This window comes from Populus trichocarpa, chromosome 8, assembly GCF_000002775.5.
Source record: "Populus trichocarpa isolate Nisqually-1 chromosome 8, P.trichocarpa_v4.1, whole genome shotgun sequence".
In the NCBI taxonomy this organism is placed as follows: domain Eukaryota; kingdom Viridiplantae; phylum Streptophyta; class Magnoliopsida; order Malpighiales; family Salicaceae; genus Populus; species Populus trichocarpa.
Genome location: NC_037292.2, coordinates 1800102 through 1814844, shown reverse-complemented (window position 1 = coordinate 1814844; position 14743 = coordinate 1800102). Strand labels below are relative to the sequence as shown.

At 34.1% G+C, this 14743-nt stretch overlaps 2 protein-coding genes and 1 pseudogene across 2 annotated transcripts; 1 reads left to right on the top strand and 2 right to left on the bottom strand.

Moving 5' to 3' along the window:
- Window positions 1-531: 531 nt before the first annotated feature.
- Window positions 532-2443, bottom strand: LOC18101359 (probable LRR receptor-like serine/threonine-protein kinase At3g47570; annotated as a pseudogene).
- Window positions 2444-5684: 3241 nt separating this feature from the next.
- Window positions 5685-7227, bottom strand: LOC7479856 (adenylate isopentenyltransferase 5, chloroplastic). Its single transcript, XM_002311026.4, has 2 exons — window positions 7106-7227; window positions 5685-6611 (listed from the first exon to the last, which is right to left on the bottom strand). The coding sequence occupies exons 1-2, from the start codon at window positions 7225-7227 to the stop codon at window positions 5699-5701; spliced, it is 1035 nt and encodes a 344-aa protein (XP_002311062.4). The 3' UTR covers window positions 5685-5698.
- A 2954-nt stretch (window positions 7228-10181) lies between these two features.
- Window positions 10182-14485, top strand: LOC7479855 (ACT domain-containing protein ACR10). Its single transcript, XM_002311955.4, has 6 exons — window positions 10182-10462; window positions 11095-11316; window positions 11638-11743; window positions 12669-13005; window positions 13345-13629; window positions 13726-14485. Exons 1-6 carry the CDS (start codon window positions 10309-10311, stop codon window positions 13858-13860), a joined length of 1239 nt encoding a protein of 412 aa, XP_002311991.1. The 5' UTR covers window positions 10182-10308; the 3' UTR covers window positions 13861-14485.
- The last annotated feature ends 258 nt before the right edge of the window (window positions 14486-14743 follow it).

Below are 14743 nucleotides of genomic sequence, written 5' to 3'. Positions count from 1 at the left end.
AAAACATTAATTTGATTACTTAGTACTAAAAACCGGATGTTTAGTTGATAGCATAAAAATAATAAGATATGGTTTAATTATCCAAAAAAATAAGATATGATTTAGCGGTAAAACCAAGTAGCTCACATAGATGAGGTCTTGAATGTGTGTGTATTCTGTTTTCTGTTTTCTTTATGCATGGAGCATTAAGAGCCAATGATTTGGCAAAATATAAAGTTCATACAGTGTAATTTAAAATAACTTGTTTTAATTTTTTAAAATTAAAATAATATTATTTAAAAAAAATAAAAATCAAACTGAGATTTGATTAGATCATTGATAATTAATTTATTAAATTAATTTGAGGTGTGTAAATTAACTAGTCAGATCTTGGGTTTACTCCCTAGAGATTACTAGTTCAAGTCCTACAAAACTTAGACCTGACGAGTCGACCTGGTGGCTGGACCAGTCCGGTTTTAATAAAAACCAGTCGGGATAACAACCCGAAAAAATCTGATCGGCCCGGCAGGTCAACCCATGACCCAGGAGAACTCAGGCAAGACGTGGTGGGGATCGCATGTTTGTCCCAGGCAATGGCATTTTAGCATAATTGTGAAGGTTCAGCTCGTCACTAAACAAGCCATCTACTGGTTTCTTTCCTGTGAACATCTCCAACAGCAGGATGCCGAAGCTGTACACATCCCCGTATGCGCACTCGATGCCATGCTCTGCAAATATAAGCATTTGTTTATGTCCTTGTGCCTTTTAGCTAAGAGACACACAAGGGTCAATCTTAATTTCCTAAATTCATCATCTGATGGCAATTTACGAGATGATAATATTGTTATTTCAAAAGAATTTTAGGAGACCAGTCACTGTTTGACATTGCGTTTGTAATTGCGTTTCATCAAATTTTGAAATTTTTTTTTTTAGCTAAAATTGAGTGCGGTTTGTACTTTTTAGATCGTTTTGATGTGCTGATATTAAAAATGATTTTTAAAAAATGAAAAAATATCATTGGCATGTATTTTGGCACGAAAAGCTATTTGAAAAACACCCGCAACCACACTGCCAAACACGCCCTTATGTGAGATGATTGTATGTCTTTGGCAGGAATGATGGTGATCATGTGCCAAACATTTATATATGATCCTTAATGAAAATGGAGTTGTCAATCACCTTAAGAACGGGATCATAATTAAGAATTATAATTAACAAATAATGGAAAATTATTCTACTGATACCTGGCGCTGCGTAGCCAATGGCTCCTTCTATACCAACAGAGCAACTCTGAATTGAAGATGATTGAAGGGAAACTTTTGGACTGAACCTTGCTAATCCAAAATCACCAACACGAGCAGCCATATCAACATCCAGAAGAACATTGTTTGGCTTGAGATCACAGTGAACAACAGGCACTTGGCAATCATGATGCAAATAGTCGAGCGCAGCAGCCACATCAACTGAAATTTTTAACCTCTGAATAAGGTTCAAGTTTCTTGCCTCGTGTGCCTCGTCTGAAATCTGAACTGGATGCAACCACTCTTCTAGACTCCCGTTGACCATAAACTCATAAACAAGGGCTTTAAAATCATGACCTTCAAAATCAACACCGGCACATACACTTACAACTCTGACGAGATTTCGGTGCTTGATGTTTATCAAGGCTGCACATTCTGTCATAAAAGCTTTTGGAAGCTCCTTTACGTAGTAAGTTGAATACTTTCACTGCAACAGCTGCTCCATCTGATGCAAGAATTCTTTTGTACAAGGACCCAAAACTGCCTGCACCAATTAAATTGGACGGGGAGAATCCATCGGTTGCTTGAAAGAGTTATCTTTTGTTGCCATCTAATTCAAGGCTAAAGAGATTCGATCAACGAGAAATGATGGCAGGGATTTCACCACTGAACGAGTTGTTTGTTAGGACCAAAGCCTGTAGCCGAGACAAACTACCCAGTTCCCGAGGGATGTTCTGGATGAAGCTGTTGTTTTCCAGATTTATTGTCCCAGAAAATCAAGGGTGATAATGTTAGAGAGTAATATAAAATTATTTTTAAAATTTTAATTAATAATTTTAATTATTGATTTGAATTAGTTTTTTTGACACAATTTCAAATTCAAAAACCTTTTAATAAAGATAATATATTAAAAAATTATATAAATTATATCTCACATCATCACCTAAGAACGCAAGTTTTTAAATGAGATGTTATGCTAGCTTGCAAGACTTCAGGTCAAGCTCAACAACTCTCTAACGCTGCTTTCCACAAATTCGCAGAAGTGTGGATTTATTCCATGAGCTCAAAATACCCAGGGGATCATTAGCAATCTGGTCCTTAAAGGCGAGGAGGGAGAGTCTATATGTCTCATTTCCTTGACCTGAGGAGAAGGAAAAGAAGAGTTGAAGTATTAGCAAGAAAAGTGGCCAGAATGTGGATGAACTCATGCCCGAAAGCTCCATTTTTATGTTATACTACAGCTCAAAGTGTGGCAAATATGGTTAACTAGCTTTGCTATGCAGTTGATATAAATAGATAGGAAAAGGATGGATGGAAGACATAGATGCATTCACACGTACATTCATAAATAAATTCAGATATATATAATGATGATGAATAAAACAAACAAGCCAAACATAAAATATAATTATTCAGGGAGCATGTTTGATGGAGAAACTTGGCCTGCAAGGATGCAGTTCGAATTCATTCAAAGTCGCAAGTAAACATGTAAAACAATTCAGGATCAGTTTTCAGTATGAAAAGTGGCCGCAAGGCTGTAGGTCGTATTCAATTTGTTTTGTCGCAAAATGAATAGTTTCCAGCAAAATGATGGTGATCAAGACGTTTTTTATAAAGAGGAAAGACTTCAAGGTGATAGTATTTTCTAACTTGAAGTCAAACACACAGAAAACAACTTGAAGTTTCTCAGGATCAAAATTTTCAAGTGAAGAAAGAGATCCTACGCCGGTTCACCAAGAAGGTGGTTCTAGACAAAGCAAAGCATGGAAAAGAGAGTCTACAATCATTTAAAATTGAGAAACTCCGTCACTCTAAATTACTAGGTGACTTTAAGACATTGGCTCATATATGATGCCTTCGTGGCTAACAGCCTAAAGCCACAAAACTGCAACAAACCGGATCTTTTTTAAAGTAGCAAAATAACAAAAGCTAGCTAGTTAGCTAGACTTAAACTAAATCTAACAAACCATGTTTTCTTCTTCTTTCCTTTGGTTTTGCTTGCATAGGTATATTTAGGCAACCTTGGTTACCACTGCAGAGACCATCTTGTTCATGATGCCACACACGCCATGGCCCCTGCAAAGAAGGTGATGTCCCTTCTCTCCCCAATGCTCACCCCATGAGTTCCTGATGATCCAGTACGGCTTGTAGCCAGACCTAATTAAGAATGGAGTAACCTCTTGCACCATTCCCAACAAGTAGAACACCACGGTTGAGCCATTTCTTGCCGCGAATAACTGGGCACGAGACCCCTCTAATACAAGTTTGCATTAATATTGCATTCAATCCAGCTGCATTTTCCCAGATAAAATCTTTTCAATATCATTGACCACGACATATTAAATAACGAATGCTAATTGCTGATATAGTGTAATAGAAGTTGAAACCATTAACAGCAGTCTTCTATGAATCCATATATGCTACTCTTCAGAGAAGGTCAGCTTACTTGCAAGAAGTCCATGGTGAACTAAATTTGCCGCAACTTACAGCTATTTTCTCAGGATCAAACTTGCATTCCCCACGTTTCCCTGTCTAAGGGCATGTACTCTCCTCTTGTAACGCCCCTGCCTCGATCAAACACCTGTAGGCATTGGTCATGAACCCTCCACCGCAACCATCACCACAGGAAGTCTTGTCTGTCTTGTCCCATTAATTGCACCAAAATCTCAAGGAAATCAGTGGATATTATATTTGAGCTTTCCGGCCTTGATTTTGATGACAAAACTTCTCCAATTTGAGTTGATGTCGTGTCTAAAGTTATTGGTGTTGCGATGCCTGTCCAATGATCAGAACAAGAGATAGAAAGGGGAATCAGAAACTAACCACACTGTCACAATCAACAAGCTGTTGTTCACTAAGGTTGAGAAGCTTCCTTGTTGCAATAAAATTTGCTCCTTCAACAGATCCAGTGGTGCTAAAAGCCCAGCATGATCCACAAGCACCCTGCAATATTAGTCTCACGAACTCATTAACAAATGAACTTGCACATCTCCAGCCTTCTACAAATTTTCTTAGAGACATCCCATCAGAATGAATAAGCAGTGCTGCAGCCAGATGCTTGATCAAATTAGCCCTCCAATTAATTAACTCGAGAAATATACTAATGCTAGCAACTGTACCTGAATCTTGACATCAGTGACAACTCCTTTCTCTCTCCATTCAAAGCTACCAGGCAAACCACTAGCATCCACAAACTACACTGAACCCTCCTCCACAGCAGGCACACCACCACCCAAAACACCACTATACATCCTCTCAAATTCCTCCTCTGTCGAGTCCATGAACGGAGTGACCCCGTGAATAGAAGCAGCGGAATTGCAGTGCACGATTTTATTTATTTTTTTTTTTTTTTGAGAACACGCTGATTTTAGTGTTTGAACTTTATCAATATTTACAGTTAAGTGTCTCAACTCTAATTTTTAACAATCGAGTCTTTAATCTTCTAAAAATTACGCAGTCAAACACAAAAACGGATGTTTATCAAGGTGAATCCTACTTCTCAGTGAAACAATGACATATTGACATGTATTTACACCTATATCATATTTTCTTTTCAAAATGATTTTTTTAGATTATAAAAGTAAATAAATTAATTAAAATAAAAAACCATCCATTACTTCCATCCAAACAAAAAGATCTCCTTCCTTTTTTTCGTTCCTCACACCCAATTTGACTCTTCTTTATTTCCATATTTTGTTGCCAAATTCAAACATTTTCTTTAATTAAAGTCAGAATTCAAATTATCAACATAATCATATACAAAGTACAAATCACTTAAAATCCGATTAAAAATGTATTTGAAAGTTTGTTAATGGTTGCTTTTCAAAGTGTTTTTATTCCAAAACATATTAAAATAATATTTTTATTTTATTTTTTTAAAATTATTTTTTATATCAGCTCACCAAAATGATTTGAAAATATAAAAAAATATTAATTTAAAAAAAATTCAAATATTTTCAAAGCGTTTCTGAAATACAATGCTAAACACATCTTTATTAGATCATTGGAGGAGAAATATTTTATCTTATTAATAGCCAAGGATTACTGCTTGAATTAAGTTATAGTAAAGAAGTATTATATTTCCTATAAAACAGGCAAAATATGTATGGTGAAAAAGACAGGATCATGAGGCAGGTTTAGTAAACAAAAAAAAAAAACCCTAAAGAGATCTGGTCTTTAATTTTTTTTTTTTTGAGTAAATCAGACCCAGTTACCAAAGGGAATAAACACGACGAAGACAATGAGCATGGTTTTTCTCACATCAATTATATATTTAAGAGTGTCCCTGCTGTGAACATTGACAACCAAGACAAGAACAGGGAATTCTCTAAAGCTAGCCACAGGTCGGTCCTTGCAGAACTAAGGAAGAAATTCTATTCATTTATTTATTTTGATGTGTTGAGAAGTAAAGATGCGATAGAAAATTGAACTAAGCGGTATATCTGATGATATATCCCCCTAAACATTAAACAAATATGTCAATGGATTAGATGCAGCCCCTTGGATCTAGAAACTGTAGCTTTCACTTCTTCTGCTTTCCCATCTTCCTGGAGAAAGTTAGTGAGCATCTCCAGGCTAGGTCTCAAAACCTTGTCGTCCCAAACATCTTCATCTACGTTTCCACTTCTCTCGTACACAAAAGTAGCATCAATCCGATGTAATTTCCATCCTTTCTCATTCGCCAAATATTTGATTTTCCTCAGTTGTTTATTGATTAGCTTCTTGGTATTTTCTTTCATTTCCTTGATACCAGTGTCAAGTAACATTTTTCTGGTCACCTCATCGGCCATTTCCATTTCAGCTTGAAAATATGGTTCCAGCTCTGGAATCCCAATAGCCCGCCAAATCCCGCTATTGTGATCTATCCCTGGAATAAACATGCCTCGGACCTCGTCGACAAGACCAGCATCGAGCATCTTATCAACCCTCTTTGCTGCGCGAACAAATAAAATTGGCAAGGCAACATCCACCCATAGAAAACAAGTATCGTAATTATCCTTGAACAGTGGATCCTCGACGAGTGCTTCGATGTATCTGTTTGAGCCGCCGGCAATAATGGGGATGTTTCCATTCCCTATAATATGTCTCATGGCCATATGTACATGGTTGCAAAAATCTTGTGTGGTAAACTCTTCCCCAGGTTCCACAAATCCTAGCAAGTGGTGAGGCACACCTCGGCTTTCATCTTCCGAAACTTTGTTGGTCAATATGTCAAGGCCCTTGTAAACCTGAATTTTGTCCGAGTTGATGATCTCACCTTGAAAATGAGTGGCTAAATCGATGGAGAGTTTTGATTTTCCAGTGGCAGTTGTTCCCATTACGAACAAAGCTTTTTGCTTTGTACTGCCATCATTCGCGGAGAGTGGACTAATTATTTGTTTGTTGCGGTGCCTAGGGAAAAAAAAAAATCCAAATTGAAAATTAATAAAAAAAATCAAAATAATGATCCAATTCTTTTTTTTATATAAAAAAAAATCAAGTCAAATCAAAAACAAAAAAAAAAATCTATTTAACCTTTTGAGATTTATTGAAATTATTTATAATTTTAAATACTAAGCATATATTTAATAATGCGATAATTTTTATAAAAATATTTTTTAATTGAAAATACTTTAAAATATTCTTTTTAATTTTTAACATTAAAATTATAAAAATAAAACACATAAAAAAATTAATCTATGTTTTTCTATATTGAAAAATGGATTAAACCTATCAAAAGAAGCTTAAAACACTTGAAGAAAATATTTATAAAAAAAATTAAAAATTATTTTTGATATGAGCACATCAAAATAATCTAAAAATATTAAAAAAATATTAATTTAAAATAAAAAAATTAAAATTTTAAAATTAAAATTTTAAAATACAGAAACAAATCCTTTAATTACCTGGTCCAATGACATTGAAATTGTAACCTCATTCCCCGCTCCATTCTTATGGGGAGAGAGGCAGCCATTGACATAGCTGTCACGTATGAGCTAAGCTTTGGTTGCAGAGGAATTATTTCCATGATTCGTGCAAAGAGTTGAAGAACAGGCGCTAGGCAGAAGAGATTAGGCAAGGATATATATATATATATAACCTCGTTTGTGAAAAAATCAATTACATAATTTTCGGGTAATATAATATGCATTAAATAAAATTGGATCTGTATATTTCCAATTTTAATATTTTTTCCTTTTTAATATTTTTTCCTTTTTTTATTTAATTTTTCTTTTCATGTTATAAAAAGAAAATAAATTGATAAAATGTTTTTTATATTATACAAAGTTTAGTGATAATATTTTTTTTTCACTTGAGAGTAGATTGAATTTTCTTATTAAAACATGTTTTTCTTTGTCTTTCAAAAATGATTTTAAAAAAAAGTGATTTTCTTTTATTTTTTTCTGTAATTCAAATTAATATTTTTTGATGTTTGTGTGTTATTTTGATATAATAATATAAAAAATCAATGTTAAAAAATAAAAAAAATAGTATCTCAATATAGTTTTTTTAAAAAAAATATTTTAAAAAATAATCATTACATGATAATATAATAAATAGTATATTGGCCTGCGTTATGCAGCAGGTCAACAACAATTTTTTTTTTCAAATGTAAAAATACTTTAGTTGAATTAAAAGTACAAAATGTATTTGTATCATCACCGTCTTCAAATAAATTTGAAAGTATTTTCTATAGCAATATCATGAATAATACATAGCAGAGCAGCGTCCAATACACTGAAAACTAATTTCTTTCCCTTTAATGATTTTGAAAATTTCTTGAATTGATTTATATGGGAATTAATATGCAAAATGAAGAAGATCTAACAATAATTCTATTTAAAATGGGTCTTACATTGTAGTGTTATGTGGTTTTTAAAATAAAATAAAAACACTATAAGGAATATAACATAAATAGTGTTTTTTAATAAAAAAATATTATTTTAATGTAATTTAAAGTGAAAAGTATTTTGAAAAATAATAGTTACCACATTACCAAACGAACTTTAAAAACCCGTTTGTTTTTGTGTTTCAAAAATGTTTTTGAAAAAAAGTTATTTTTAAATATTTTTTTATTTGCTTCAAATTAATTTTTTTTGTGTGTTTTCATATTATTTTAATGCTAATATCAAAAATAAATTTTAAAAAATAAAAATATTATTATAATATATTTCTAAAAAAAAAACATTTTGAAAAACATTTAATTCCTAAATAACAAACATACTCTAAATGGTTGAGCACATATGACATGTGTGTATACAGCACATAAAGGAACATTTCAACAAAGGAATTGCTCTTTCTCTTTCGCATCTTTCTCTCTTCTATCTTAACTGTCATAGACTGGAATATAACATAAATAAAATATCATGATTGAAATGTAAACTCTTAAAACTATAAGGATCAAAGTAAAAAAAAAAAAAAAAAACGAGTCTCTTTAATAGTGCAAATAAATAGTGTTTTATAAATGCGTGAACAAGAGTAAAAATTCATTTTTTTCCCTTTAATTGTTAATGTTAATATCTCCTAACTACAGACTCCTCTGCACGTGGATGAAATACCTTCCATGTTCCAATCGTCTGATATTGCGGTAGGAACCTTGAATCTAATATTAGGATGATTTTACTAATTATTCCTAAAGTAATTTGCTTTCCCTTCTCAATATGATTTGAATTGAAGAGCAAATTCACCTATCAATCACACTAGAAATACTAATGCTCAAATCTAGATTTTTTATTAAAATATATTTACATTTCCATTTTAAGCTCCTTAAAAATAATAAAATATTTTTTTTTTTAATTATCTAAGAGATTTGTTTTAAATAAACTCTTCTTTTTATTTTGGAGTCTGGTTGTGATTATTTTTAAAATACTTTTTATTTATAAATATATTAAAATAATATTTTTTAAAATTATTTTTTATATTAGTATATCAAAATAATCTGAAAATATCAAAAAATATTAAATTGAAATAAAGAAAAAATAAAAAAAATTAATTTTTTTTAAATATTTTTAAAATATAAAAATAAACACGGTAAAAAATCTTGATAATTACGAACAGTCACGGCTTCTCGATCCCCTACACGTCACTCGCGACTCTCTCTGCTGCAAACGTAACCAACCTAACATCCTCGTCGAGTCCACACCTCTTACCACCCAACCAATGTCCATCATCCACGTATGCAGTTCCACCTATACAATTCCAGGCCCCAGCTAACGGATAGCGTGGGGAAATAAAAAACAAATCCCACTCTCCGACTCCTCCGGAATAAGATTCTCAGCACTAACTGTATAGTTTCTAAGAAAATCTCGATGTGCCGATCATGTCATTTTATAGCCATCGAGAAACCTGCATGGTTCTGGGCTCTCTTGAGAAGTGAAGATAAATAAATTATCTGTTATTATCTAGTGTTTATGCACTTATATAAACATAAAGCTAATTATGATAAATATTATCTGAATGAAACAATAATGTATTTAAACTATCTCATAATTCCTTGTGAAAATAAATATAATATCCGGTAGGGAAAATAATGAACTCAACTAAAACGAAAACCTGGATAGGATTTTTAAATTCATCAACTCAATTCATGACGTACGGGATCACGTCTTTCATAAATTTAGAATATTTATTTTGTTTTATTGACTTTAAAGAACTTTTGTGGTATTACTGTATTAGTATGGCATGAACTAGTATCTAGGAAGATAGAAAATGAAGTTCAGGGAATTTATAATATATATTTTTTGTTGTGTGTGGGGTTTGCTAGAAAATACTAAATCCATACAGGAAAAATAAAAACAATAATTTTTTTCTAATTTCTCTATTTATTTTATGTTTCGGCTTCACAATAAATCTTTGCTGGAATGATAGAGTAACTATTGAAAATCTTACACTATAAGAGCTGAAAATGAATATTAGTACATCAAAATAATAAAACACACACACACACACATATATATATATATATATATATATATGTTTTTCAAAGCACAGTGCCAAACATATCCTTGTTAAATTTGCACTTGTTTTTTCTCCCCTTCGAGGTAACAAAGAGAGAGAGAGTTAAAAGAGGGTGTGCTGGGAGAGGGAGAAGAGAGAGAAACTGGTGAGAATGGGGATATTGCAAGAGGATGTTGTAGTGATTAGTGAAGGAGAGAAGCCTGGAGAATCAACTGAGATTACTGTGAATTGTCCTGATAAAGCTGGACTTGGCTGTGATTTGTGCAGGGTTATCTTGCTTTTTGGATTAAGCATTTGTAAAGGAGGTAAGCCTTTTTTTTTTACCTTGTAATGTTTTTGGATTTGTTAATTTTGAGTTACTCTAATTGGGCCTCTGTGATTTGTAGCAGAAGGATTACTGAGTGTTTGCTTTTTTTCCTTTGTGGGATTTCTTTTACTGTTGGGATCAAAGATCATTATGGTTGCTGTGGTTTTGTACATTTGCTTTTATCTGAATGATTAATTTGGGTTTTGATCCGTTATTTGAAGGAGAAGAGAATAAAAGGGAAATGGTATATTTTTTGTTTGCACCTTGCCTTTATCTCTGCGTTGAAGGAGGTTGTTGGGATTTACAGTTGAGAAATTAGGTAGTTAATTCTTACAATTTTTTTCGTGCTGAAACATAGTGTGTGTATACTTTTTTTTTTTTATCATGATTTAGGTTGTAGGTGTTTTTTTGGATAACCAAGACAATCATGATAAATTGTGTATGCATCTAACTGTTTTTTCCCTGCTATTTTTCCAATTTCATATCATTGTTTGAGTTAGGTTTTTTTATGAAACATTGTTTGATATATAGTTCATGAAATATGAGATTGCTCCTCGAGTTTTATTATGGTACACTTAGTTTCTCTGAAACTATAGTTGATTAGTTTTGAATTGATTTTGCATGGTGAAGATGGACAAACGGATGGGAAATGGTGCTATGTAGTCTTTTGGGTGGTGGGGAAGCCAAGCACAAGGTGGAATTTATTGAAGCAGAGGCTATTAGAGGTGTGTCCATCATATTTTTCAACTTCTGAGATTGACTTCTACAAGCCTGAGAACCAACAGCCAAGGCCGCCAGATGTGTTTCTGTTGAAGTTCTGGTGCTCTTATGACTATGAAGGCCTTTTACACGGTAATCCAACATTTCATTTCTGGAGACATCATGCCAGCTTTTAAATTGGTTCTGTCCATATGGGCTTGCTCCCTGTTGGAATGTTTTGGAAACTTGGGAGATGGAAGTCTTGCGATACGGGGTATATTAGTTCTCAAAATGAGTGCCTGCTTACCATGAGGGAGCATTAGAATTCATAAAGGAGTTACATGTGTATTCCAATTACCCCTCTTTTCTATAAATGATCATTCCTGTCCAATATATATGTTTTAATATGGGATCACAGCATGTAGAACATTATCTTTTAACTATTCTTTGCTAACTATTCTTTTATCTTTTTAGATGTAACTGAGGTTCTATGTGAGCTGGAGCTGACAATAGAAAGAGTGAAGGTGTCCACTGCTCCGGATGGGAGAGTGATGGACCTCTTTTACATCACTGATACTAGGTTGGTCATTCTTGGAAACGTCAATCAACTATGGTTATGTCTTTCTGTTTCTCTTCTGCCATTTCTGCTTTTAATAGTTTATTATTTTTAATTAGATGCTCCTATGGTTGCTTTACCAAAGGAAAACAATGCTAATTGCAATATGAAAAGTTGAAAACCACATTGTGAGATTTCACATTTATTTCATCCTTCTATCCCAGCAACCAGTCATGCCCGGCTCCCTGGTTTCAATCAGTAGTAAATGGCATATGTTTTGCATTTGAATCGCAACCTTAAAGACATATAAGAGATGTGACCAATGGCATCTATTGGATATGCCAGTGATGGGTTAAGCATCTACAAAGATAGAATTGTTGTCATTTTGTGACAATAACCTCAAATTTGTCAATTTTGATAAATATACAAGTTTTACTTTTATCTGGCGAGTGTTTAGAATAACTTAAAGTAATCCAATTGAATGCTACATGCTTGTGCTTGGTACGTGGCTTGACCTGCATTTTTCTTTGAACTTTAAAATATCCGTGCATGTTTTAAATTGCCATGATACTAGCATCCATGTCCAGTCATTTCAGAGTTCAATGTTTTAGTTCAATATGCTGGATAAATCCAGTTATTGAGTTATCTGGCTCTTCCACATATAGTATCTTGATCAAGTCATGTTTAACTAATCCTTTATGCTAGCTATTGTCTAGAAAAAAGAGCCTTGTTCCTCATATTACCATCATTTTCATTTTTTTATATAACTGTTATAGCTTCTGAAAGTCCAGAAAATGTCTTCGTTGGCTGCAAAAATGTTACTCACTCTGGATGTGTACTTATAAAGAGTGGATTTGTCTATATGTGTGTGTTTGGAGAGAGAGAGAGAGTCTGAAGGTTGTCTTTCTTTTCTCTTGCTAATCAATGGAATTCGATCATTTGTTATTAGGGAGCTTCTTCGCACAAAAATGAGACAGGAGGAAACAATTCATTATCTGAAGAAGGTGTTAGGGAAGGCTTTGATTAGTTGTGAGATTGAATTAGCTGGGCCAGAGTTTACTGCCTGTTCTCAAGGTTCACCATTTCTTCCTTCTGCAATCACAGAAGACATGTTTAGTTTAGAGCTTCCCAATAATCACCGAAGTGGCTTTCTTGCCCACAATCCTGTCTCTGTTACAGTGGACAATGCCTTCAGTCCCTCACACACACTTGTTAAAATTCTCTGCAAGGATCACAAGGGTCTCATTTATGACATAACAAGAACCCTAAAGGATTATAATATCCAGGTAAGTAATTCAAACCATGAACCATTTATACCTAGGTAGTCTTGGTATCTTTGACCTTTCTAGGGGAATAACCTGTAGGCTGAGTTGGGGAAATGTTGATGAAGGAAACCCATAATAATATGTTGCAAAAACTGCCCTGTATTCTAAAGGACACATGATTGTAGCCTTTATTTAAACGAGAAAATCATCATGGTTTTGTTCACGGGACCTGTTGTGGAACTTTTAGAAAAAGGTTCTGGGTTTCATTGAGCAATGGAAGTTCCCTAATGGTTTCTCTTTCTAGGTGATTCTCCCACTGGTTACCAATAATATTTATTGTGAAACATGGATTTATCTCAGATTTCCTACGGACGCTTCCTTGCCAGTAGAAAAGGAAACTGTGAAGTGGACTTGTTCTTAATGCAAGCAGATGGCAAGAAGATAGTTGATCCCAACAAACAAAATGCATTGTGTTCTCGTTTGAGAATGGAGCTTCTGTGTCCTCTTCGACTGGCTGTGGTTAGTCGGGGCCCTGATACTGAGCTGCTTGTTGCAAACCCTGTTGAATTGTCTGGCAGGGGCCGGCCACTTGTCTTCCACGATATTACTCTGGCTCTCAAGAATCTAAACACCCCCATCTTCTCGGTACCATTCTTTTTCCTCTCTTTGGGTGCGCACATCACACATGATTGCTATCCAAGATTATCTCACACTTTATGGTATCTTTTATTTTCTGATCAGGTAGAGATAGGGAGGCACATGATTCATGATCGGGAATGGGAAGTGTACAGAATCCTACTTGAAGGTGATGGGTTACCTGTGTCCAGGAACAAGATTGAGGAGGGTGTTAGAAAAGTATTGATGGGTTGGGAATAAATTGAGATACTAACTTCACTTAGGGGCCATCACCATCTATCTTATCCTTTTGAGTCTCTAGTACAGCTAGGCGCTAACCGCATTCTAAATACAGATCAAGAAGGTCTTTCATCTCCCCCGTGTCGAAATGCAAGCTTTATTTTTTCTTTCAAAGAAGTTATTATCTTTTTTATGACGTCTTGTTTTGGGTTTTGTTTTCGTAAAAGCCATTGCTACCACCACACTAGGATGTTGTACAAGCTACGATCACCAGTTCACCACAACCATTACTATCTCAGGTTTTTTGAACCTTTACTCATCAAGGTAGGTGTAAATATTTATTACGAAGACGCTTGATGGCATGGGTTTCACGACATTGCCATTTTCTCAGGACAGTTATCAATGGGTGATGTTAGGAATCTTGTTGATGATCCTAACGTTGGTTGTTGACGAGAATGTCTCCCTGCATAATGAGGCCAACAAGGGCATGCTGCATGCATCTCACGATATACAATTTTCATTATGGTTTTCTTTAGTTTGTGTTTGGTGGGCGGCAAGGAAAAACAAAGGGTTTATAAATGCATCTCAATTTACTTTAATTTCTACAATTAATGATAGGAGTAGCATGTTGTTCTCTTTTCTTGCACATGTTTTGTCATGTTAGAGGCCTCCCACGCCGCTGAATTCCTCACCGTCCGAAGTACTTCTGTGTTGAAATTTCATCTCCATCACACGTCTCCGCAGCCTTCTGGTTTTTTGGTTCAATCGCTTATTGACTATTGTAGCCAGTGTTTTGAATATTTAATCCTGATTCCTGGAGTTTTTCATGTCTCCTGTCTCAAATGTGACCTCAATATCTTTGAATTCGGCCTTTAGGTAACTGTTCCTTCTTTATACTTCTTTT

Excerpts from the sequence above, each read along its gene's own strand:
- LOC7479856 (XM_002311026.4), bottom strand. The coding sequence starts at position 7,227 with ATGGAAATAATTCCTCTGCAACCAAAGCTTAGCTCATACGTGACAGCT. Across the intron at positions 6,612-7,105 it reads TTTCAATGTCATTGGACCAG|GCACCGCAACAAACAAATAA; the intron begins GTAATTAAAGGA and ends TTTTTTCCCTAG.
- LOC7479855 (XM_002311955.4), top strand. The coding sequence starts at position 10,309 with ATGGGGATATTGCAAGAGGATGTTGTAGTGATTAGTGAAGGAGAGAAG. Across the intron at positions 11,744-12,668 it reads TTTTACATCACTGATACTAG|GGAGCTTCTTCGCACAAAAA; the intron begins GTTGGTCATTCT and ends ATTTGTTATTAG. Across the intron at positions 13,630-13,725 it reads TAAACACCCCCATCTTCTCG|GTAGAGATAGGGAGGCACAT; the intron begins GTACCATTCTTT and ends TTTTCTGATCAG.